At 34.8% G+C, this 26,084-nt stretch overlaps 1 protein-coding gene across 2 annotated transcripts in view; it reads right to left on the bottom strand.

Annotated features, from left to right (window-relative positions):
- LOC136803951 (protein furry homolog-like) overlaps window positions 1-25,569 on the bottom strand; it is a 51,774-nt gene extending 26,205 nt beyond the window's left edge. The window contains exons 1-14 of one of the 2 annotated variants that reach the window (XM_067060677.1): window positions 25,451-25,569; window positions 12,795-12,937; window positions 12,280-12,509; window positions 6,789-6,842; window positions 6,393-6,473; window positions 5,850-5,902; window positions 5,412-5,484; window positions 4,915-4,965; window positions 3,949-4,221; window positions 3,593-3,637; window positions 2,959-3,153; window positions 2,685-2,786; window positions 2,411-2,466; window positions 213-260 (exon numbers count right to left, since the gene is read on the bottom strand). In XM_067060677.1, the coding sequence (XP_066916778.1) occupies window positions 213-260; window positions 2,411-2,466; window positions 2,685-2,786; window positions 2,959-3,153; window positions 3,593-3,637; window positions 3,949-4,221; window positions 4,915-4,965; window positions 5,412-5,484; window positions 5,850-5,902; window positions 6,393-6,473; window positions 6,789-6,842; window positions 12,280-12,509; window positions 12,795-12,864 (1,331 nt within the window). In that variant the 5' untranslated portion in view covers window positions 12,865-12,937; window positions 25,451-25,569. Of the gene's footprint in view, window positions 1-212; window positions 261-2,410; window positions 2,467-2,684; window positions 2,787-2,958; window positions 3,154-3,592; window positions 3,638-3,948; window positions 4,222-4,914; window positions 4,966-5,411; window positions 5,485-5,849; window positions 5,903-6,392; window positions 6,474-6,788; window positions 6,843-7,052; window positions 7,631-12,279; window positions 12,510-12,794; window positions 12,938-25,450 lie in introns of those variants that run through there. The other variant, XM_067060676.1, reaches the window with a different exon arrangement.
- Between the last annotated feature and the right edge of the window lie 515 nt (window positions 25,570-26,084).

Below are 26,084 nucleotides of genomic sequence, written 5' to 3' on the forward strand. Positions count from 1 at the left end.
CGATAAGGTTCTTATTTTGTCTACATCTGGCTGACGGAGGACGACAGTAAATCAAAACTTTTACCGTCCTCGATTTTACGATTCAGAACTGAGGGTTTTTCCATATCGCTTTAGTCACTGTAACGTCCTCAAAAGTGCAAGTACATAAACTCGCTGATGTATTAAGGAGTGAGCTTATATGAAAATGAAACAGATGCTCGACTCAAACTTACTTGATGGTGATGGTATGAGCTTCACACTTGATACGAATGATATAAACCCTATAATGAAATTAATGTATTAAAAGATCATATATTTCCTAGATTTCGGTGATTTTAATTGCTCCTTTTAGAGGAAGGGGTTTTGATGTTGGTTATTAGTTATCTATTTGGCAAAAATATGGTTGAAGTATCGAGGATCTTACATTCTTTGTGACCTACATCGCGTTTTAGGTACTGCCACAGTGAGAATTACAAGTTGAATTTTCGAAACTTTATTAGACATCAAATTCCCCCCTCAAATGTCTTTTGTTTCCAATCATTTTTTAATAATAAGAGGTTGGCATTTATTGCAACTTAAGGTGGTAGTCTACCGCCAGATTTCAAAAGTCAAAAAATCACATTTTTTGCAATAACTCAAGAACTTCTTTACATTTCGTAGTGAAATTTTCAGGAAAAGTATATCAACTATTAACATTTCTAAAAATAAAAAAAAATTCTAAAAATAACCAAAGACGGGGGTAAAATCAGCCAGGGGGTAAAATACTTTATTTTGCTTGTGTCAGGTTTTCTGAATAGTCGGCTTGACCTATGAAGTTAGTTTTTTTTTTAAATGACTAATATTTAGAAAAGGTCTGGAATGAGTGAAAAGAAAAATTGAAATTTTTTTCCAGGGGGTAAGAAACTGAAAAAAACGTTTTTTTGAGATTAAAAATCAGTAAACCAATTTTAAAACTTTTTAATCCATTCATTCAATACACAATCATGTAAGGAAACTTCCCTGAAAATTTCAAGTCTGTAGCTACTCTCAATCCTAAGATATTTCTGACAAGGTGAATGCAAACCCCCGGAAACGCGTTTTGAGAAAATCAAAGAAAAAGACAAAAATGGCTATCATTTTAAGCTGGAAAGCTCTTTTCAAAAAATTTCTTCACTGAATACTCATCAAACCAGTCAGGTTTCATAAGTTAAAGTAAAACATTTCACAAAAATTGATAAATTATCCAAAAATCAACAAAAACATGTTGCGCTAAAGTTACGTAAATATAGCAAACTTTGCGGTAATCTTGCGATAACATCAAATTTGGGTGAAAACAGCCACATAAGTGTGACAAAATGTTCATTGAAATTCCAGCATGACTCTCTATAGACATGGAAACTTTTCTAGTGCATATTTTTATTCACATAGACTTGAATTGACAATGAGCTGGCTTGATCGAAGGCGGCGCCTTCGCTTCGGTTACCGCGCCTAGGCGGTTATGAAAGGCTGGTGTCAGATGAGAATGTGTGTCTCCAGAAGTTAGGTCCAGTTCATTATAATGCACATTTCTATCTCTGTTACATCATGTTGTGCTTGGAAATATCTCAGTTACATTTAAATCCACTACAAAACAATATGTGAGCCACCAAAAGCACACTGTCTATGCTCAAAACAAAATGTCGACAACTTAAATGTTTTTCGCAGAAATCCAGCAACACAACCAATGTAGAGCAACTTTATAGATTCTGTAGAGTCCATTCTTCATTTAAATAAATCATTTCAATCAAAGAGATTAAGTTTTGATCTAAAACTTGCCAAGAAACCTGCAGAATCATGCTTACAGCTTGCTTTTCAGCTGGTTTTGATGTGTTACACTACTGCAGCTACCATCTTTAATTTCAAGGATTACGTAATGCCACGGAAAATAATATTTTGACGCTCGAAAAGGGCGTAAAAAGAGCTTTCTTTTGGCGTATCACATTGCTATGTTTCGGCCGAGATTGAAGAAATAAGTCCTTAGCAACGGGATTTTTTCTGTTGCTAGGGCGATTTTTCAAGCACCCAACAGGATAAAAATGGTCACTGCGGCCTGAATGATAAAGATATAGCTCTGAAATTTTCAGGAGATGTTCAGAAAGACCTAAGGATCTCAAAACACCCAAAAACCAGAATTCGACAATTTTTTCGATGATTTTTTATTTTTGGGTAGACTACCACCTTAACACTTTAAAAATATGGGAAATACTGAGCTTATTATTAGAAATTTAATCCCCACTCTTTAACTATATCTTCCACTTCTCCAGTGAGAGATGTAAGGAAAACGTGTAAAACTATCATAAAATTTGTTACAACTTAACCCTTAGTATAGAAAATACGGAGCTCGTTAATTGAAATTTTATCCCACCCTTCTCGAGTGAGAGATTTAAAAGAAAAAAGGTTTAAAATATCATACCACAACAAACGGTACAAACACTCCATAGCCATCCTTTGCATTTTTACGTCCCTGGACTGAAAGAAAAAAGAACATAGACATTAATAGTAGGCTAAGGGGATAATATTTCGGTCAAGTGCTTCACAAAATTTTAAGGGTCTACTTTGCACAGATGAAAATTTCTAAGGTAACAAATCTTTGCTTTTTCTGAAATATTTTAATAGGTTTTGATTTGAAAAGCTTAGACTGAAAAGTTGAGTGATAATACCCTATTTGTATTACTGCTTTCACGTACCTTTATCGAGTTCAAGCACATATTTAAGAATCCACCCCAATTGGTGAGAAAGAAGGGCTTCTGACTGATACAAAGGAGAGCAGTCACCAGTGGATAAACAGCCTGAAAAATAATTTGAAATTAATTCAATACAAATTATTTCAGAAGAACACATAATTTTGAGAGATGATACAGATTCAGCTGATTCCTCAAAAATGTGCCGCCTCAAAATACGGTGATAAAACCAGATTATTAGCTTTTTCGTAAATGACAGGTTCACCGGAAGCATACTCACCATACTATGTTTGCCTTTCTTAGACATGTCCATAGTCTCTTTGAACAAGATATCCACGAACTTTTTGACAGCAGGTATACTGTATTCTCGTTTGGCTGTGGCCGCTACTGGTATGAGAATCTCCACAAAGAGACTGGCAAAAGCGTATTTGACTTCTTTAACCAAGCTCTTCTCTTGAAACATGTGTGCGCATTCCTGAGAATAAAGTGTACCAGATTAATGAATCAACTTCTAAAGGTCTGATTATAATCATACACCAATGTTATTCCTGGAAAAGGACATCTAAAAACTTTGAAAGCCTTTACATGCACCTGTAATAAGAATATTGAGTTTAGTGTATACCTTTAATCCCATTAAAGTTCGAGCGCATTTTATTTTCGCAAAACTTGTGATTTCTGCAGATTTCTGGGGTATTTTTGAGTGTTTTTGATGAGGTAAAGATGACAAAAAGACATGAAAACAGAGGTTTTATATATTTTTAGTTCGCATACTAGCTAGATCTTATATTCAAGACGTATATTTAACCTAATTAGAGACCTTTTTCGCACTTATTTATTTTCGCTCACGTTTTCTGCGTGAAAAATAAAATAAATTTTTTATAAAAGCTGAAAAACACGGCGTAGAATAATCTTACTTGTAGGAAAAGAAACGATTCTTCGACCTCATCAACGGGATAAAGCTAAAAAAGTAAAATACATTTAGAAAATTAATTCAAAGTAAAAGATCTGTGTAATAATAACATAACGTTCTGTCAAATCCAATAATCGTCAACTCTAATGTTTTATGAATCAAGACCGCTCTATTTTCCCTAACTAGTAACAGATTTTGTAAATAAATCACGATTAGTTTTGAGAAAACGTAGAAACTCTTCAATTTTCTGCAAAGCACTGACATATCCAAAAGACATTTTCATGTGCCAATGTATTTGGAGACGCTTGAGGAACTACTTCAAAGCCACCTTTTAAGTAAAATTCTAATAAAGTGACGTACCTTGATTCGGATGTATTTCAAGCCCATTGTGATATTCAAAAGCACTTGACTGTTATTGATGTTATCTTTGAACTCTTGTTTGAAGCGTTTCCTAATCGATTGAAAACGCGTCTGAGCTAAGACCCCAATCACCTCAGCGTACAATGCGGTAATGATATTTTGGTTAGCGGTAACAGCTGACGTGGGCGCGTCTGCATTGTTTTCTTTAAAATGTTTGAAAGCAAGATTCTCAATGTAGTTGATTAAAGAATCTTCAACTGGATGTAAGGAGAGCTGAAATTAAAAGTGAAAAGCAGGTTAAAGGGAATGGACACAAGAAAAAAGGGATGTAATCTCCAGGAATACATCATATTCATGACGACATTTTTAAAACACAATAGAAGAGCATAAGCTTATTAAATTCATAGTATGAATTAAGGGGGGGGATCCGAGTTTTCAGGGAAGGCTTTATAGGGGGGGATGGGCAATTTTCCAGTTAAAATGGGGGGTTTGAGCTTATAGGGGGGGATCAAATAAAAATGGGGGGATAGTAAGTTTTTGTCTTATTTCTTATTTTTCCTAGTTTTACTATTAGTAGTTTACTGTTTATTTGCTAGTGTTTTCAAGTTCATTGACTATTGGTATGAATTCACACTGAAAAATATATTTCATTCATCAAAATTCTTCCCCAATACTGGGAGTACAAATTATATGCTGGGGGCTCGGACCCCTGTAAATGGTGCGGGATCAAAAAATTTTAAAAATAGGGGGGATACCTTTATAGGGGGGGATGAAATATTAATGGGGGGGTTCAGACCCCTCTGCACACTATGAAATTAAAAATCGGAAGGTTTCTGAGACCCGAAAATGCAAGTTGATATGACTAGATAGACCGTTTGAGTAACCAAGAACCAAAATTTCTAAAGATTTTGCAAACCCATTGAATAGTGCTGATTTCACTCTTAAAATTTTTAGTACTCGACTTACCTGTTTTAAGACTTCAATGAGAACCAAGCAAAAGATAAATTCCACTGCCAGCTAAAACATGAAAAATACTGTAAGAATCTGTAAGAATCACATCATCGTAATTTTGTTGCTAAACAATATTACTAGGAATTATTGACATGTATTGCTCCGACATTTAAAGAGAGTGGTACACAAATTTCGTACCGTTTTTTTTTAAACGTTAAGCTTTTTTCCTATTTTTTGTCATAAATTTTGTTAGGATAATTGATAAAAATCAGCTGAGATCATTAAAATTGGATCGTTAAAGTCATTAAAATAGTGAAAATATGAGGTTTTCTGCATAGAATTTCGATAATTTGACTAAGTCACCCGGTATAACTACAGAGCACCAGGATTTTTAAACGTTAAGCTTTTGCCCAGCATTATCTTTCTATAAGACAATACATTTGATATTATACAAATCCGATCGTCTATCCTCATCACGAAATTTTGATTAAAATAAGGAATGCGATTCTTACGTTTCTTCTCTCCCAAAGGATGTCTTTCTCTCGAAACGAAGCTCTTGATCCTGGCCTCGGAGATTCAGAACCACTAAGAGAAGATAAAAATATCAAAATTAAACCAGACATTGAACACTATTTATGAGAGTTGTTGCATGTTTTCACCAGGCAGGTCAACTAAATCTGGATAGGGAAGACCCAAACAGCTTCAGTCACTCCTACTGGCGGAAATATCTAAACTGTATATCTTCCATGGACGGAAGTTGCAATAATTTCAGAATACACCCATGATTATAGATCTCTCCAAATACCGTCAAAACTTAAAAGCCAACTGTGTTTGATCTAACTATGTTATAATGGTGTCAAAATATGTTAGTGACATTCCATTGGCGTACCAAGTAAAACTAGATCGAAATCACTAGCGGCTTTAAAAGTTGAAAAGCGTTGAATGAATACCTTTTGATTCTGCTTGGGCTTTTTGAACCACTGTCATCAGGATTGCCAGCAATCTAAAGAACAAAAATTGATTCTGTAATAAAGAAGAAGTATTAAACTTTGTTGCAAATAAAGTGATCAATATATCATGGGGCCTCGATTGAAAAAAATATTGACAATGATATTACGTGAAAAGACAACCTAAGGGGGGAGTACTTAGGCAAAACGGGTGCCGAATGTGCGAGCCATAAGAGTCCCTTTTTCACACCCTCGAAAATCCCTCAAAGGGGTACAAAAACCATTAAAAAGATTTTGAGTCTCTGTAAGGGCTCATAAAATTACCAAAATAAAAAAGGGTCATAAAAATTCTGAAAATTTGGACTAAAGTAAAACTTTGGACTAAAAATTTTGGCTGAAATTTTGGGAATAGTCTCACTAAGGGTGGCAAAAAAGTCGACACACCCATCATCTCGAAAACCTAGTACAAGACAAAAAACTCTAGAACATATAGTAGCTCAAGTCAACAAATTAAATTAGGTCTATCTGTAAGCATTGTTATTATACCTGTCGTTCATACCACTTGTAAAGAGTTTTCAGCAATGATGATAAACAATGCTCTGATACTGAACTTAACGAACTCAATAACTATGGAGAAAAAAAAAGATGGCAGTGAAATAAAGGTGACATACAGAAGCAGATGCTTCTATCACCACGTGCTAAATGTTGAGATAGTTTAGGAAGAATAGAGAAAGATAATTCTATCCGAAGCATAGACAATATTATAGGCCTTCTAATAGATGGAAGGATATTGTAGTGCTGGAAAATTAAAGTCAATGTCTTAAACTAGGGAAACTTTTAATATAGTAAATTCTTGGCACCTTTTTCTGTAGTTAATGAAGCCTTAAAGGGGAAAAAAGGGTAATCCGAATTAATTGAACATGTCAAGCCAAAATAAAATACCTGATCAAATTGAGGGTCTTCTCCTCGCTGTAGTGATTTGGAAAGTGGACGATCCTTAAGTGCAAAGAAAAATATATGAGTAAAAAGAAGTTTAAAATAGCCTTAGTTATCAAAATGTGTCTGAAGGTGAAATATTAGCAAATTTATGCGTTTTGGAGACAGAGAACGGCCATAATTTTTATCAAACAGTGCTTTTAGTTTTCAGGTGCAGATAATTTTCCACTTGTTTGTGTTGTGAGTTGCGAGGCGGACATTTTTACTTACCGATCGCATAAAAGCATCAATCTTTTTATCGCTTTCTGCTACAAAAGAACACATCATGAAGTGAAGTGCTAATTCACCAGGGTTTTCGGGTAAAACAAAAGTAGCAGGGCTTGGTACTGCCACTGACAAATTAGGTGAGTTATAGCCCTCATCTTCATCTGGGGACCAGATTGAGGATCCGCCAAGGGAGCCGTGACTGGATCCAACATCGACGCTATCAACATTTATGGTAACTCCACTATCTTCTTCTTCAGCGATCGCATTCGACCGCTTGTCAAGCGCGTACGAAGCTTTACGAGAGAAAAAGTTACGTGCGGTACTAGTAGAGAGGCCAAGATCATCATATCCAATATATTGGTCGCCGACAAAAGGACTAGCCAGGCGTGCAGGTGCACTTGACTTTCGTTTACGTCTCAGGGACATTCCATCCACAGCTAGTCCTTCAAAACGTCAATGATCATTTTGAAGAGGATTATACATGAACATATCCATTGATATAAAGTAGAAACACTTGTTTTCATGTTTTCACTGTTTTGGTTTGAGTCAAAAAGGATTTATTTCTTGTTCGAAAGAAAAATGTTATTTAAAAGTTTAAAATGACAACAGAATCTGAGAAAATGATTATTTAAGAACACCAGAGAGAGACTTGGAAAGGAGTAGAAGAAAAATAGATTTGATTATTCTTGTCTTGTTTGTGTTGACAAAAAGTTTCTCCTTTCCCACAGACTTGGATAAATATTGATTATTAAACGGGATCTGAGTAAGAAGAGATCCTTCAAATCTCTAAGACGAATGATCAATAAGATCCCTGTATATTGTATGATTGAATATTTCATGTATTTTCTCGAGGAAAATCTATACTTTTGTCAAATATAGTCTATAATATTTATAAAGATTGGCCAGTATTATACAATATCATAAGATCCCTTAAATACAATAGCCAACAAATAAACTACAAATATGATATTGATCAATCCAGCACAGCATAGCCAAATGAATAATCTTTCAACTCTACTATATAAAAGTACAATCATACTAGGTGACTCAGAAAGAAGTATAAAGGTTAGGTGGTTTAACTATGTCAAAAATAATGTGAAATTTTACTATAGTTCTTTTTTAATTATCAAGAGGAAAGGCACACTTAAAATTTGGCATATAGCTTTTAAAAATTGGTACAGTGGTTCTCAAGTTATTCTCAAGTTAGCTTTTGAAGTCAAAATTCAATTTTGAAAAAGTCCAAAAACACGTCAAAAATGGGGTATCAAGTTAAGCATTTTTAAACATTTTTCACTAAAAATCTTTCGAAAAATAGCTCAGAATCACTTTTTTCCTATTTTTTGTCATAACTTTTGTTAGGATAATTGATAAAAATCAGCTGAGATCATTAATTGAGTCGTAAAAGTCATTAAAATAGTGAAAATATGAGGTTTTCTGCATAGAATTTCGATATTTTGAGTTACCCGGTATAACTACAGAGCACCAGAATGACTCACATTTTAATATTATTTAAAACACCGAAATTATTGACGAATAAAATATCCCTAAAAAGGGGACCGATGTTTTGAATAAACACAAAATTAACTCAGTTAGGCCTAGCGTCGAAAAAGCCTAAGCTTTCTGTAGATTGTGTAGCGACATAATGAATTGTTGGTTGGATAACTGGGGTATAAATTGATGAAGATGATGATTTTCAAAAGGGGCGTAATCAATTGGTTTGAAATTGTGGCAAAATATTTCTATTTTGACTAAAAGTAAACCCTTTTTGACCTGGTTATTTGAAACCTATGAGAATTGGTTATCTCGACGTTTTAACACATGCAAATCAAGCATTCAAATAATTCACTGGTGACAATGAAAGGAAAGTTCTCGTGAAGATTTTCCTCGTAATTTAAAAAACAGACATCAGTCAATCTCACAAACTGGAAAACACATTAAACAACAATCTACCGACTTCCTTTTGCAAGCTTTTCTATTGTATTCAGAGGGGATCCCGAAGAGCCCCTTTCCATACTCGCACAACCAGGTGAGAATCGAAACCAAACAACCTGCTCGTTCAAATGTTAAAATAACAAGACCTCTTCCTATTTGATATCAAAAAATCTAGAAAAAAGCTCTTGAAACAGTTTTCTCCCAAGAGTGCTTCAAGATCAAAACAAGAGCTATTGACGATAATTAAGGGTTATGGTTATCAGTGAAACTGTTTAAACATGCTTTAAAAATAATCTTCAAAAGTAGGAAGTATATGACTTTGTGTTGTACTTTATCAACTTAAGTAATCCATAATCCATTATAAATTAGTTCTCAGAAGAAAATTGGTCAGAAAAATGCAATAGGTAGTCATAATAATATCCACATGATCAAATTGATTGTAAAAAGGTACGGTACAATTAACAAAGTTTTGGACAGGTAAGAAGGAAAAGGTTTAGACACATAGACAGAGAGACAGAAAAACAGTAAGAAAAAAAGTCTGTTATATTGAAAATATATTAAGAACAAATGTAAGTAAAATATATATCACTTGAGGATCCATTTGGGCCATATCAGCTCATCACAGCATAATATGTTCAGAGAAATCCAAAGTCGAAGCTCTCTATTAAGTCGAAAAGAATACAAAAAGACCTCATTAAAAGTTACTCGATTAGATGGAGGAAATTAATAAAACTGAACTGATATCTCCTGCTTTGAAAACGTCCAATGAACAGCGAATTTGTGTACAAAAGTTTGATAACAAAAGCAACATCTCTGTTCAATTTATTAAACAGAGCTTCTGTACCCGTTTGTTTTTGAAAGAAAGGAGCCTTTTAAGAAATAAAACGACTACAATTTTACCCTCCATGCCAGTTCAACGATTTGCAAAATATTTTCTAACTATTTGAGAAACCCCAATAGTTCGAAGTAGTGTACTGTCAAGGAACAACTAGAGAAAGCAGTCAGAAAGATAACTCTTATAATTGAATAAATTATTAAACTTTGTTTAAAAGAAACTGTTGTCAAAGTCCAAAGTGTGGGCAGACATCATTTCTTGCAAAATATTCTGGACTTCTCAGAACCTTATTCTCATCCCCATAATGATGGTTAACAGACGAAATTATATATAATTAAATAGTAAAAGAATGGAAAGGTTTAGAAGAAAAAGAGAGCAGGATATTAGGTCAAATGGAAAAGGAGACAAAATGTTCCTTGAGACTGAGTGAGATCTTCCTCCGAGATACGGTTTAGTTTCGATATACAGTAGCTCAGAATTGTTATATAGGAGAATGTCGCTGTGTTTTTGTCTTCATAAGAATTAGTGGCTGAAAAGAAGAGTCCTTGTTATCAGTTCTAAATGAGCCAACACCAGCAGAGTTCTATTGTGAGCTGAGATACAGCTAGGTGTAAAGCAAATGAGCAGACAAAATAGGGAACAGACGGGAAATTTCACTGGCACACCCGTTGCAACCGGGCAGTAGCAGGTGCATTTACCCCTCCATTATTGTCCTAAAATTGTTGGTTTTGAAAAATTATGAATTTTGTTGATTTCATTTTGAAGATAATCCTTGATTCAGACGCGTTTTCAGATTAGCTAAATAGCAAAGTATTTTCTTCTTTGGGTCAGACTTTTTTTCCCTTTTTCCGGCCCCAATTATAGTAAAATGCTTTATACAGGCTCGAGTAAAAAGGTAAATTTAACAAGAATCCTCTGTTGCCACCATTGAAAGATACACATAACCAAAAACTATGTCATTTCAATAGCCATTATAAGCAAAAACTTTATGTCTGAACGATTTGAACTTTTGTAATCCTTCAAAGAAATAATAATACAGCTTTCTCTTATAATTCTCTACCTTACATTCTATAATAGTCTGCTAAATAGATCACTTCTTGGTATCACGATATTGAACTATCAGTTGACCTCTCTCTCCATAAAAAGATACAAAAACAAACAATGTTGGGGATTGTTATCACGGTATGTTAAAAGCACTGCCTACAACTGAAAGAAGTTGTACAAAAAAGTGCTTTTTCAAGAGAAACGAATTAACAGAAACCACAAAGTTGATACAAGCAACCCACAACACTTTAAATCAAACCAATCATATTATTAAAAGTCACTAATATAAAAACTACGTTAAGGTATTACATACATCGCTTGTGCAATTATACCTTGACATTATGAGAGCAGTCCATTTTAATGTTGAGATCAATTTAAATATAGAGCTTTTTTATTTTCTATAATGCATAATAAAATGTTGTATGGGAATAATCACTTGGTGCCCCTTACCTTTTGGATAGTAAATATAAAATTTCCATTGCAGTATGACGTGACGCGTGTATTTTATCATCAAACTATAATGGTTGGTGTGTATAGGATAGGACATTGAAAACAATCCTTTTTAACTTACTACATACTTCTACATAACTACCTATCAATGTTCGCATGCTTTTGCAGGCCTTGGTGAATCTATGAAGCTTTTTCACTACCATACGGTACCATACCAGTATTTGTGGCAAAAACATTTTGATGAGAGCTTGTTATCCATGGAGAAAAGATACTTCCTGGTCTACTACTTCAGACAATCATTTTATTTTCTAGTAGAATTCATGTCGAAAGGTTAAAAGAGCAGCGTTTCATTTTTTTTGGAATTTTCACGGATACATGCTACCTCTATATAAGCTTGTCAGCTTAAAAGAATTTCTAGTCTCAACATACATGTATTATTGCAACACAAAAATAACTTTCTGTAAAAGAAATCACATTTAAGAAGATGCAAAGCAAGTGATGATCAGAAAATGTCTTTTTTATTAGATTATCAAGTTTTGGTGAACAGATTAAATTCACATGAAATTTCCTTTATCAAAGCATCAGGCCAATTCCTAAATTATTGTTCCACAAAATTTGTTCAAAGTGAGGTCGTGATTGTTTCTTCATTTGGATAGTAAGTCGGATAGGCCTAATAATTTCGAATTACCTTCTTGTTTTGTTTAAATCTTTTTCTAGCAGTCAAATTTGACTCTTAGCAATCCACCTATGGGTCTGGCAGTTCAGGAGCCTAATTCTGGCTTGACTATCCCAACATGGATTTTATCTACAGCTTCTTCTGTCTGAAGTTCGCACTCCTTTTTTGTTACCAACTGAAAAATACTCTCAAGGGAATACGTCGAATTCATGGCTTTCACATGGTAGCCAAAAAGAGTTCACACTTAAAGCCAAAAGACTTTAAAAAATAAGGCTAATAATTACAAAACTTACAAAAGATTCTTTCATCAATCTGTCAATCTTCTTTTCTGCCAGTATAGTGAACTCGCTGAACAATGTTTGCAAGACATATTCACCGGGATTGACGTCCTCAGTAGTGGTCGGTATAGAAACAACGTTTTCACCGACTTCATTGGCGGATGAAGTGGCGGTAGGTGGAGCTGTGGGTGTAGTAGAGGCGGATTGAATCCATGGTAAACTGGAAGTTGAATCACGAGATGTCACTGAAATCAATAAAATTATATTTTCGGTAAGAATCTTCAATAACAGCCTCCTTATCATTATCAAGCTCTGTTTTACCATTAATAAGTTTTTAAAATAACAAGATAATCTCCATTAGCTCATTATAATTGCGTTTGGATTTCATGCAAGATAAAGATATTGAACATTTACAGCAAAACATCCAATATTCTGATTTGAACTATTATCGTAACAGAATCATGCACTTTATTAAAATCTTTTGCTTGGTTCTATTCTGATTGTATTTTACTCTTCTAGTTTTCACTTACCATGTAGTGAGGAGGGCCTTCTTGGTTGTTCAACCTCTTCAATACTTTCTGTTGAATTTCGCTCAGCCATGGCTATCAAAGGACCTCAGTCCTCTCGTTCATTACATATTATTTCAGTTCTTCATGCATGTGTAATTAGTAACCTTCTAAGAAAAAATATGACTTTAAAATGTAAGTAACGAGTCATACCTTTACTTTTGCTTCTAGGTCTTCTCAGTATAGGACTCAATAGAGGACTTTCCTTTCGTTCCTCGATTTTGCTTTTACTCCGTGGCCTCAAAAGCAATGGGCTACGCATCCTCCAGCAAATCAAAAAACTTAGCCAATCAATTCAAAACACTCTCACTAGATAAGATACTTCACCATAAAAGTTTCAAGTGAATAATTTGATTACAATTTATCAACTCCTCCTACAGAAGTTTAATTAACCTTGCTATACATACTTGTTTAAAAAGACATGATTATATCATGAAAATGGTTGTTCGTGTGTCTGTTTGGATAATGTAGACAAAATCAGCTTTCGTAAAAAAATATCGAAATAGGATAAATAAACACACAATCTCAAACTTAAACAAACTTTTATATTTACAGTACATTTTATAACAGGTCATATGATAAAAATCTATGATTTTGCAAGGATTTGCTAATGATGTATAATGCAATTGCATTAAACTTTTATTGTAAGCATGCTATATGGTGATTCATGCCTTTATTTCCAGAAAACATATTTTTAGGAAAAATAATAGATAAATGCACACTTAATGTTGGTCATTGCAGGTCAGAGGAGGCAATTTCAAAGATAGCTTGGTGTCTATCAAACATAATTAAATTATTGAGGTTGGCACATATAAGAAGGATAGATGAGCTGGAAAGCTACAATCAGTGCCATAATATATTGGCACTTTTGGCTAATTTACCATTTTGCGAAAATTGAAGTTCGAGCGAAAATGTCAATTTTTAGGCCTTCAACTTGATTTCATCGATTATTTCGATCTGGGAGGGATTTATTGGTTTCTAGGCTATATTTCAAGCCCTACTGGATCATTTTTGAACTTTTGGATCCTCAGATCCTAAGGTCCTAAGTCTTAAGTCTAGCGTTAAAACTCAGAGTTAAAACTCTACCCTTCGAACCTACTTTAGAGCACTTACAAATCGATTGTGGTTTCAAAACACCCCGGTGAATTTCCCTTTTGTATTTTGTCACTGATTGTAGAAAGAATTATTTTGCAACCTTGCTAGATTGCTTAACTTAAAAGGCATAACGTGTATTACAAATTATTATTGAAATGTCCATTATAATTGATATTACCAAGAATGACATTATTTGGTATTCAATGTATTGAATCACTGTGCTGACAGACAGACAGACAGACAGACAGAAAACGCATTTCGAAGGGAAAAACAGGAGGAATGACAGATTCAATCCACAGCATGCAATTTAATTCTTCATGAAGTTGACGAACCCACTGAAGATTCAGAGGAGTTAACCAAAATCTACGACAAAGAATATCTAAATGAAAACATCTTAGGTATGATGTTATGCTTAAGGAATATAAAGATTGAAGAAACTCAAAGAATCGGAAAATTTTCGCTATCGACCAATAAAAGTTCGATTTGCAAAGGAAAAAGACAAAAATACAGTGTTAAGAGCAATCACTAAAGGAGAAAGATTGCCCTTCTGAGTGACAGAAGATCTTGTGAAAAGTGAAGGGAAGACAATCACAGAGTGGTGTATGAAAGCCCAAGAAATGAATGCTTCAATAAAGGATGCAAGCTTCAAATTCAAAGTCAGGGGAGCCCTAGGAAAAAACTCTATCTTGAAAATTGTAAACCGAACAAAGAGCGGTTCATCTAGAGGCCCATGTGCTCGCATGGTGGCCTGTGAACTATCTTTTTAATGACCATTCGGTTCTTTTTTCGAATGTTTCGTTGTTGATTGCATCGAAAAGAAAAAAAAGTTGGAGAAAAACAAAACAAAGAAAAAGAGACACAAATGAGAGAAAAGTTTGTTCCTATTGTTGATATATTCAGGTTGACAATAAACCAGTAATAACAATTTTACTCGTACAATATAGGATAAATTTTTCTTGTTCAGAGTTTTCTATATTTTCCTTGCATAAAGGATCAAAAAATATATTCCATATTGTACTCGGTGCCATGCGGTAACTATTATATACGCTTAAATTGCAACTTTCCCATTGTCGCATGAAGCTTTTTGGCTAGCGATTTTTAAGGACACGTCAATTCTTTTTGGCCTCTTTTCTGTATTGATCTTTCAATTGGTTGATTTTCAGTCTTAACCTTTAGACACCGCTGTTTTTAAAAACAGCGCGCGCTGCTGCCGCTGTTTTTTTCATGAAAATGGAGGTTTCGCGGAAAATGTCATAAAATCTGAACCGCTAAAGCTTAAGTAAAAAGTAAACCCATTTTGAAAAGCTAAGGATCTATTTTTTCAGATAATACCAAAAAGACGCCTCATCACCCTTTTAAACCTGACTACACAGCCTCAAATCAAAACAGTAAAAATTCCATGTTTACGATTTTTTCACTTTTTTTCTTTTTTTTTGACAAATTGAATGAAAAAAGTGGGTACAAGGTAAAGATTGGTCCCAGAAAAATTATTTTGTTTTAGTTTATGTTATAAGCCACCATTGTGTGAAATTTCAGGGCTGAAGAAGCTCATTTCATCTCAGAATCTAAGTTTCGGTGAAGCACACTTTTCCACCAAAATCGACACTGTGGCCACAACAGGTAAAATAAGTGGTCCCGTTGCTCTAAAATTGGCCCTGCACTTACCCTAAGCCTGTAAAATTACTACAATAATCATAACAGACTCTCTATCATGTAAATTCAAGCAATAAAACACCAGAATAGTGGAAAAACTGAGGCAAAACAGCCCTGAGTTGTTGGAGCTAGAGATAGGCATGTATGTCAGGAAATACCCCCTAAAACCCCTTCAAACCACATAGAAACTGCCAATAAAGGTTCTCTATCTCATATAATGATATTTATATGCTGAAACCAAGAAAAAACCAGACATAAACATGACTTTTCAGTCCAAAAATCCATCAAACACCCTCTGTCCACCACTAAAACGATGTTTTGTTGACATTTGAAAAATACACCGACATTGAGTTCCGATATCTCGAGATGTATAAAAGCAGGACCCGTAAAATTTTTAAAAAATGAACCTTCACCCCTATCCTGTCTGCTAAATTTTACAGAATAGAAAAATTCAAACTGGTCTTTATTTTATTAAACTTTGAAAGGACCCCAGTATCAAAACGTACGTGGTACGTCTCTCGGCCTGTATATATGACGTACGTGGTACGTCTCTCGGCGGCTAAAGGTTAAAATGAAAGTTGTGAAAACATTTTTTTTCCTTATTTCTAATCTTTTTTTTTGGACAATTTTAAGAGCACTTTGAAATTTAACACTCATTCAAAGTCTTTCAAAGTCACCCTCGAATGTCTGCCGACAATGGCTAGCCATGATGGCTGAATAGTTTTACAAGATACTCTTGATTGTGGTAGATTTTTATCAATGCAAGATCTTCTTTCCTTGCATATAGATCAAAAACATGATGGCATTTTCGATTTGATTTGCTTTTGAAATAAACTCTACCATTTACAACTTTTTTTTAAAGACAGAAAGTGATCGGTTTGAACCAGTTTTTCCAGGTAATTGGGTGAATTACGCGGAATCTGTACCGTGGTTTTGTAAACAAGGCAAAATGTATTCAAATTACCATAGAATTGGATGTGTTCGGTATTAGACCTTAAGTTTTTATGGATTTGGTACTATGACAGAAAGTTTCAGTCAGGACTAAGTCACTTTTTGATATGCTATACATCTTTGAAATATTAGAAAAAATCTCTTCCTACCACTCAATTCTAAATTTGGCTTTCTAATTTTGGCTTTCTAAATTTGGCTTTCTAAATTCTTGTCAATTCTAAGTAAAAATCGCTACCTTAATTCAAAAGGGGCCTAAGTCCTGTGAGCCTTAATTCAAAAGGGGCCTAAGTCCATTTGGGTCATTTTGAGAAAATTGCAATTAAAGTTTTTCCTTGATTCTGAAACCATTTTTGATGGTAAAGCTTTGAAGTAAATGTTTTCTGAAAGCCATAGCTATAAGTTGTTTTTCCAATGAAAAGGCATTCGTTTGAAAGGAATGTATTTTTGTATGTAACAGGTGCAATTTAGTAAATCTTGCAGAGTGGACTTAAGCCTTTTTTGAATTAAACATGAATTTTGAAAAACGTGTGAGGGTTAATTTCTGCCTTTTAGAGTTCAAAACCTGCACATATGACACTCCAAAATAAAACCACTTACACCTAGATTCAAGATAAAGAGAAAAGACAATCTCAGTAAAATAAAAGAAAAACTCAATTAAACTTTTTAGGATGCATGGACTTAGGCCCATTTGCAATTCAATTGGACTTAGGCCTCTTCAAAACTTAACAAACTTATTTTGGTGGACTTAGGCCTTTTTATTGTAAAAAGTTGATGGACTTAGGCCCTTAATTGTAAAAAGATGGTGGACTTAGGCCTCTTTTGAATTAAACATCACTTTTATCAGAGCTTCAGTATGAACTTTTGAACCTTTTTAACTTTAAAAACTACTTGTTATGTACATCAAAAGAGAGCAAATGAGCCAGAGATTGAGAAAAACTAAAGATCTCAAATTTCATAAAAATGGACTTAGGCCCCTTTTGAACTGGGGGGTACCTGGACTTAGGCCCCTTTTGAATTAAGGTAGCGAAAGGTTACTCTAATAGAAGTATATAATTTGAAAATTACAAGCCATTTTATTGAACCAAACTTGAGTTATAACTGAAAATGTGTGACGGATAGGAATGTATTTTAAATATATATACAGAGAGGGATCTGGAGGGATTAACAATATTTTCAAATGATTCAAAATTATTAATTCTTTAAGCATTCCTTGGTTTTAAAGTCAAAAGACTCTCCTGCCCAATCCTGCTCTATGGGAGAGGGATTTGGTACAGGTCAAACATAGTATGAACCCCCCCCCTTTTTTAAGGGGGGGGATCCGAGTTTTCAAGGAAGGCTTTATAGGGGGGATGGGCAATTTTCCAGTTAAAATGGGGGGTTTGAGCTTATAGGGGGGATCAAATAAAAATGGGGGGGATAGTAACTTTTTGGTTTTACTATTATGAGTTTACTGTTTATTTGCTAGTGTTTTCAAGTTCATTGACTATTGGTATGAATTCACACTGAAAAATATATTTCATTCATCAAAATTCTTCCCCAATACTGGGAGTACAAATTATATGCTGGGGGCTCGGACCCCTGTAAATGGTGCGGGATCAAAAAATTTTAAAAATAGGGGGGATACCTTTATAGGGGGGGATGAAATATTAATGGGGGGGTTCAGACCCCTCTGCACACTATGTCAAAACTGCCCCTTGGGTGCTCTGTCACGTCTTTTTGACCACTTTTTTTTGGATTCTACACCAGAATAAACATAAAATACCAAAACTTGGTGAAAAATCTTTACCCAGACCAGATTCAAACTCACAATCCCCAGTGCCAGGGATCAGTGCTCCGATGTGGGTCAAGCACCTTTCGACCAACTTTTCAGACCTTGAGATCATTTTTTTGGATTCTACATCCAAAAAACATAAATCAAAACTTGATGAAAAATTTCAACTCGAACCATATGTGAATCTCCAAGCGATTTCGTCCTCCTGCACACCCGCATCCTCTGTGTGTCCTGCACTACTGTCCCGCACAGTGCTCTGATTTTTTAAGGCCTTGTTTATACGCTAAAGTAAGCTTGGCTCAAATTTTTTCATCTACAGTATGGCTCAAATTTTAGGCAATTTCTCATAGATTTTGAAAATGTTAATTTCATTAAAAAGCGCTGGGTTATTTTTTCATGAATCCCTTTAGAAGTTTTGTGGCGCATTTTTTTTAATTTCCAGTAAAGGAAACGATATAGCGCTTTCGCAGCATTGATCCTTGATACGCATTTTGGCTGGACACTAGTGTGACTAACTGTTAGAGCTAGCCTGTCTTTGTCGTTATTCTCAGGGGGTATTGGGTCATTAACAGTTAAGGGTCAGGGATGGGCTCAAGAGTCACAATCTAGGGCCAAAGACACTCTTACAGGCACTTGGACCAAGTGACTAAACCTAAAACCTTGTTTTTTCTTCGTTCTTTCATATTTCTTATGGTATGATGGTCTGAAGTTGGAGATCCCTCATTTACCTAACGCAATTACACATGGTACTAGTAACTTTCCTCTTCTACCGTCAACTGCTCTAACTTGGGACGATTGGTCTTCAGGATCAATTAAAAGCAGAAAAGCGAGAAAGCATCATGTTCAAAATTGTCAGTCAAAAGTTATTTTCCATGCTCCCCACAAATAGTTGTTTTGGAGAACGCGACGGCCTATTGAATTAACAAATTACTCCACATACATTACCTTGCCCTCAGCCAATAAAAATTATCTTGTCTCTAGGTAACTGTTGTGGAGAAATTGGTTATTCAATATGCCATTGCGTTTCTCCCATAAAATCACGATTTCCCATGGGCCATTGTTGCGAAATGGTGGCTATGAGTGATTTCTTTGTTCTTTTGCTATTTTCTTTTGTTCTATATGTGACCTAAAGACGCATTTTGCCTCGGAATTCCGCTGTCGTCCACCCTCTGTAACAGACTTTAACTGGAAGAGCCCAATCCGAAGTACCCTACAGGACCCTCCCAGCGCTCCGAAAACGTCCTGAGCAAAAGTGCCATTTTTTTGTATTCCGGTGCACTTCCGGTGTTCCAGAGCAAGATATTTGCGATGTAATTACGATAGCGCTCGTGCTAATCATGTGGAAACTAACTGCGCACGCGTGCGCGTATTAAAATAGAATAAGCCAATTCATGGGTAGTGAAACCTCACAGTATAGACTTAAAATTGTATATCAAGATTACAGGATTTCGAGCACGGGCCAAATTTACTTTTGTTTTGTTTTACAGGAGTTTGTGCAAAAAACTAACCATAGAAAATTTTCCAAATCCCCCATTTCGATTAAAGCAATGAAGAATGAAACTTTTCGCTATATATATTTCACTTTTTTGCACCTATTCTTCAAAATGAAAATATTTAAGATTTTAAAGTTCTTCTTTTATTCTATGATTTTTTTACGGCACTTTGTTGACAATCTAACTGTCGCATCAAATTCTCACTTTCTTCAGTAAATTGAAGATATATGGCTACGGCGCTCTATCTTCCTTGCCGATTGGGAAACGTCGCCCGGTTCGGAAGCGTATTGTTAATCGGACCATACTGCTTTCTAACAGTCAAAACAAAGATGGCGGCAAAAATAAACAACTGGTTGCTATACTGCTCTTTTGCTATTTTTCTTTGGTTTTTATGCTTTAATGAGTTGAATTGGATCATGATTTTTGTATGATTGTTACAAGAAATGGTTGATGATGAAGTTCTTTAATATTCCTTCCTGGATTTGCGATGTTTCGTTTGGTTTGGCATGCGAGATTGTGCAATCTCTTGAAAAACAGAACATTTATCAACTTTCACAAACACAACAAACTAACTTCAATTTTGCCCGTATATTTACACAAAGGCAGGTGACTGAATATTTGTGGATAAATCTGACCATACTATATTTGAAAAATTAAATACCTGCTTGCAACATCAAAAAAGTTTGAACTCACTTTTTTTTTATGATGGTCAGATGGTAGATGTGGCACCCAAGCCAAGGAAATGGTTGTGGTTGGATTTAAAATTTAAACCCAGAGCAAAATACGACATTGATGATTGAATTTCCCTTGGTGTTTTAAAATGCATTTTAAACGTGGAAAACTTTTGGTTGTGAATTTGGACATTTTCTTGCACGTGCCGTGCGTTTAAAACGTGGAAATTATTGATGTGGACATCTTCTTCCACGTGCGTTTAAAACGTGGAAACTTTTTCTGTGAAATTGGACATTTTCTTCCACTTGCGTTTAAAACGTGGAAATTATTGATGTGGACATCTTCTTCCACGTGCGTTTAAAACGTGGAAAACTTTTGGTTGTGAATTTGAACATTTTCTTTCACATGCATTTTAAACGTGGGAAAACCTTTGGTTGTGAATTTGGACATTTTCTTCCACGTGCGTTTGAAACTTGGAAATTTTTGCTGTGAATGTGGACATTTTCTTCCGTGTGCGTTTAAAAGGTGGAAAACTTTTGCTGTGAATTTGGACATTTTCTTCAACGTGCATTTAAAACGTGGAAATTTTTCCTGTAAATTTGGACATTTTTCAACGCTCTTTCAGATTATGAAAATGTTTCCCAGTATATATGAGATTTGTTTTTCCTTCTTTTGCATTACACTTTTTTTGATATAAGAACCAGTAAAATTTTTTTGCACTTTTGAGCCTCTATCATGTTCTTATTTATAGGATGTAAGTGAGGTATTTTAGGCATGATACCCAATTTTTATTATTTTGACCCCTAAATTGCTTGAAATTGAGTAGTTTCAGGCTCAGCATTGTTCTTATTTTTTGGCGATTTTGATCCTCGTTGTTCTTATAAAATTGTTCTTATATTAAAAAAGGTGTATGTTGTTGGAAATTATGAAATTGTTTCCCTGTTTTGAAAGTTTTTTACTTTTGGACATGCATTTCAAAAAATATAACTTCTGGATGCTATAATTTTTGACCTTTTTTTCAACATTTTATATATTTTGCCTTTTCTCCAATATTTTATATATATATATTTTTAAAACCTTTTTTCCAATACTGTATTTTATATATGAAAGTATATTCAAAATATTTCATCTATTTTGAAAATATAAATTTTCCTTTGGTTTTCTTATTGTAAAATATTCTCAATTTTTGATAAACAAGATCAATTTTTGTAGATATACATTGCCCCCTGATTTAAGAAAAGGAGAAAAGAGAAAAAGACGGAACGAAATTCCGTTACTTTGCACAAAGTATCATAAGACATTTTTTTTTTCTCAAAAAATCCTTATGATATTCTCATTTTAGGTCGAAATTTTAAGATATTTCAGTTGAAAAAAAACTTCAAAAAAGCAGTTTGTTTTGAAAATAGAATATCAACTTTCTTTTGGTTCACCAGAGTTTTTACACGTTTAAGATGCATTGATAGAAATTTTCCTTGCTCTATTAGTGACAATCATGAAAATTACCAAAAAAGGTTTGTTCACCACGCAAATATCGCGAAAATAGCCCAAATCATGCCTCGAATTATTTCCCGATCACGCATCACGCAAACGGCTGGGTACTACTTTTTAAAATTGTATCGTAAAAAATGGCTAACTTTCTCATTCCCGGGAAAATATACCTGCCCCATCTCCGGGATCTTTTCGCTTCTAGGCGTCTCCGGTAAAAATCGTGTTAAATCTTCTTTTGTGGCGTTTTGGTCCTTTTACATTGTAGACTACAATCAGTGACGAAAAACTTGGCACAAAAAGGAAACCCACCGGGGTGTTTTGAAACCACAATCGATTTGCAAGTGCTTTAAAGTAGCATCGAAAGGTAGAGTTTTAACTCTGAGTTTTAACGCTAGACTTAAGTTAGGACCTTAGGATCTGAGGATCCAAAAGTTCAAAAATGGTCCAGTAGGGCTTGAAATATAGCCTAGAAACCAATAAATCCCTCAAATCGAAATAATCGTTGAAATCAAGTTGAAGGCCCGAAATTAACATTCTCGCTCGAACTTCAATTTTCGAAAAATGGTAAATTAGCGAAAAGTGCCAATATGTTATGGCACTGATTGTAGCAATCGAAAAGTTTCGCTGGGAATACAAGGAAGTTTTGCAATGGGCTCTTCCAGAAAAGAATTGTACATGGGGGGTGGAGGATATAACAATTTTTAGTGATTTACCCCCCGAACAGGGTGACTTTTGGCCCCCCGGACAATAGGTTTTACCCCCGGACAAGCATCTGCTTACCCCCCGGACACCCCAAATCCGGACCCCCCCCCACCCCCGGACGGATCAAATTTACCCCCCGGACAAGGCAAATTTTGATGATTTTTTGCTACCCCCAATGTACAATTTTTTTCTGGAAGAGCCCAATCCTACGGTATGTAGTGTAAAACCTTTCGCTTGCGAACACGAGATTTTCGTATCGTGCGTAAACCCCTTTTACAATTGATCTCCCGTACAGATTGAACAACAAAAAATCTACTTTCCAGCATAGATGCTGGTGAATTAAAAATTCAAAACATGGTCGGACATTCAGAATGACTTTTGACATCCTCTTTCAAAGCACAGACTGGATATATAATGAGTTACTAGGGGTAGGGGTAAATCAACATTTTTTAGGGGCTATCTTCAAATCATGCTGTGCTAGAGTTTTTTTTATGTGTTTCTACCCAAATAACAATAATCTGAAAAAAAATTTCAATTTCATGCTTTTTTCAGGAATTGCCGGACCAAAAACTGCTGATTTTGGTCCCAAAACCCCCAAAATGGCAATTTTCGTCATTTTACTGATATTTCTCCTTGTTTATGATCCTACATGAAGCCATTTAGTATTCAAAGTTGTTTGAGTATAATTTAGAAGTACTTAAGATATAATTTAGGTGCTTTCAACACCTTATTGGACCAAAAATTAGGCAAATTTGGGCCAAAAACTCAAAAAAAGGTAATTTTTTGTCAATTTTGTTATGTAAAAGTTGCTTAAATCCACGTTATAGGCCTGAAAACTGCCACTCATTTCAAGGAAATCATTAATGCATCACAAGGAGTCAAGACCAGGGGCCTCTGGGTATAGAATGGGCTTTTTTTATTTATTTCTTTAGGAAGAACACTCAAGCTTACTCAAAACATTGTGTTTTAGAATGAAATACAATTCCATAATGGCAGACTTTGGCAAATTTCTGACCCAAACCATTTTGGTTTTCCCAGAGTATTTCCAGAATACTTTCAACACCGAAAGATTTCAGGACCCTATTTGAAGCCACTTTTGAGATTTTAGCCTGAGAAAATTAGAGTTTAGCTCTAAATATTGCGTTTTAGTGGGAAATGCAATTCCATAATGGCGGACTTTGGCAACTTTCTAACCCAAACCATTTTGGTTCTCCCAGGGTATATCCAGAATACTTTCAACACCAAAAGATTTCAGGACACCATTTGAAACCATTTTTGAGATTTTAGCCTGAGAAAATCAGCCTTTAAACTCTAAATATCACGTTTTAGTTGGAAATGCAATGCCATAATGGCAGACTAGGGCAAATTTCTGACCCAAACCATTTTGATTCTTCCAGAGTATTTTCAGAATACTTCCAAGAGCCAAAGATTTCAGGACATCATTTGAAATCATTTTTGAGATTTTAGCCCAAGAAAACCAAGTTTTAGCTTGAAATATTGGCATTTAGCATGAAAACTCAATTTCTAGGGCACCATTATGGATTTATAGGAAATTTTTGAAAACTCAAGATTGATTTTTCCTGGAGCTTTCTCTGAAGTGTTTCATTGCTGAAAATTTCAAATGTGTACCTTAAAAAGTTTAAAAGTTGTGGGTCCTCAAAAATGCTGCTTTCGTGCATTTTGCTACCCAGAATCGGAGAAAATCAGCCTTTTTAGCCTGAAATTGAAACATTGAGCGATCTCGCTGGGGTTCTTTTGTCTTTTTGTGTTGAATATTAGTACAAGACACCATTTAGAAACCATTTTGACCCTTTTCTGGCCTTTTATAGTCTTAAAATGGGCAAAAAAATGCCATTTTTACTCATTTTTCGCTTTAGTGCGAATCAAAGACCCCCTGGGGAATGCTGGATTTTTTACCTAGGAGGTTAAAAATTGCGCAAAATGTCTTACAATAGATTAAATGTTCACAAAAAAATACTACACTTTGAATTTTTTGACTTTGCCATTTGACGATCTACCCTAATAGAAGGTGATTGGGATATGGCTGCAGATTCCAGAAAGAGACTTTTTCATTTGATGAACAGCAAAACAGTATTGTTTGCGTTTGATCAACACACTTCATTGTGATGGACTCAATCAGAATTATTATAGATTAATATATATTAAATCTTAATAATTTTTAGCAAAATGAATCAAAAATTCATTTGAAAATATTTAAATCGGCATCAGATTTGAACTTTATATTTTACATTTTTTTAGAAAATACAGTTGATTTTCTTGTTTATTTAGCTTAATTAAGCCTCTAAAGCCCATTCTATACCCAGAGGCACCTAATCTTGACTCCCTGTGATGCATCAATTATTTCTTTGAAACGAATGGCAAGTTTTAGGCCTATAACGTGCATTTAAGCAACTTTTACATGACAAAATTGATAAAAAATTACCTTTTTTTGAGTTTTTGGCCCAAATTTGCCTAATTTTTGGTCCCAACAGGTGTTGAAAGCACCAAAATTATATCTTAAGTACTTCTAGATTATATTCAAACAACTTTGAATACTAATTGGCTTCATGTGGGATCATAAACAAGGATAAATACCAGTAAAATAACGAAAATTGCTATTTTGGGGGTTTTGGGACCAAAATCGGCAGTTTTTGGTCCGGCAATTCCTGAAAAATGCATGAAATTGAAAATTTTTTTCAGATTATTGTTATTTGGGTAGAAACACATCAAAAAAACTCTAGCACAGCATGATTTGAAGATAGCCCCATTTTACCCCCACCCCTAGAGTTACTCACTTGCGACTGTATCGAATATCGAAGCCATTAAAATTTTGTCCATGGATTTCCTGCTGACGTTTTGGCAGAGCTTTTTAGATTTTCCAGTTTCGATAAAGTCGGGTCTGACTGTAAACAATAATACTTCCATTAGCTGAGGTATAATTCTATTATGGGAAAAAAGTAATACATACTCATAATACATTATGTTAGCCCCGACCAAATTTTGTCAGAAATATAATATGGCGCATTGTGCAAGATACCTAGATAAGAAGTTATTGGGGCGTTATATAGTTGATTAAAGTTAAACCCGACTAGTAAGATGCTTTCCGAAGAAAAACGAAGCTTTATATCCTGCTGGCTCCAGTGGGCCGGCTGGTCGCAATAACAAAGGTAAGCTCTACAAGCTCCAGGAAATACTTCGAATACTTGAGGGTTAAGTATCTGTTAAGTATACAAATTGAAAAATTCTGTACTTCAACCACAACAGAAACAGATATAAATACATCATGGGAATCTCTTAAAAATATTATATCAAGATCTCAAACAAAGCATGTCCCAACAAAGATTACTTCTACACGTTTCAACCAACCTTGGTTTAATATGGAACGCCATAGCTGCCATAAGTGCTCTTTTTGTGCGCTCTTTTTTCATG

This window comes from Clytia hemisphaerica, unplaced genomic scaffold, assembly GCF_902728285.1.
Source record: "Clytia hemisphaerica strain Z4C2 unplaced genomic scaffold, Clytia hemisphaerica genome assembly, whole genome shotgun sequence".
In the NCBI taxonomy this organism is placed as follows: Eukaryota; Metazoa; Cnidaria; class Hydrozoa; order Leptothecata; family Clytiidae; genus Clytia; species Clytia hemisphaerica.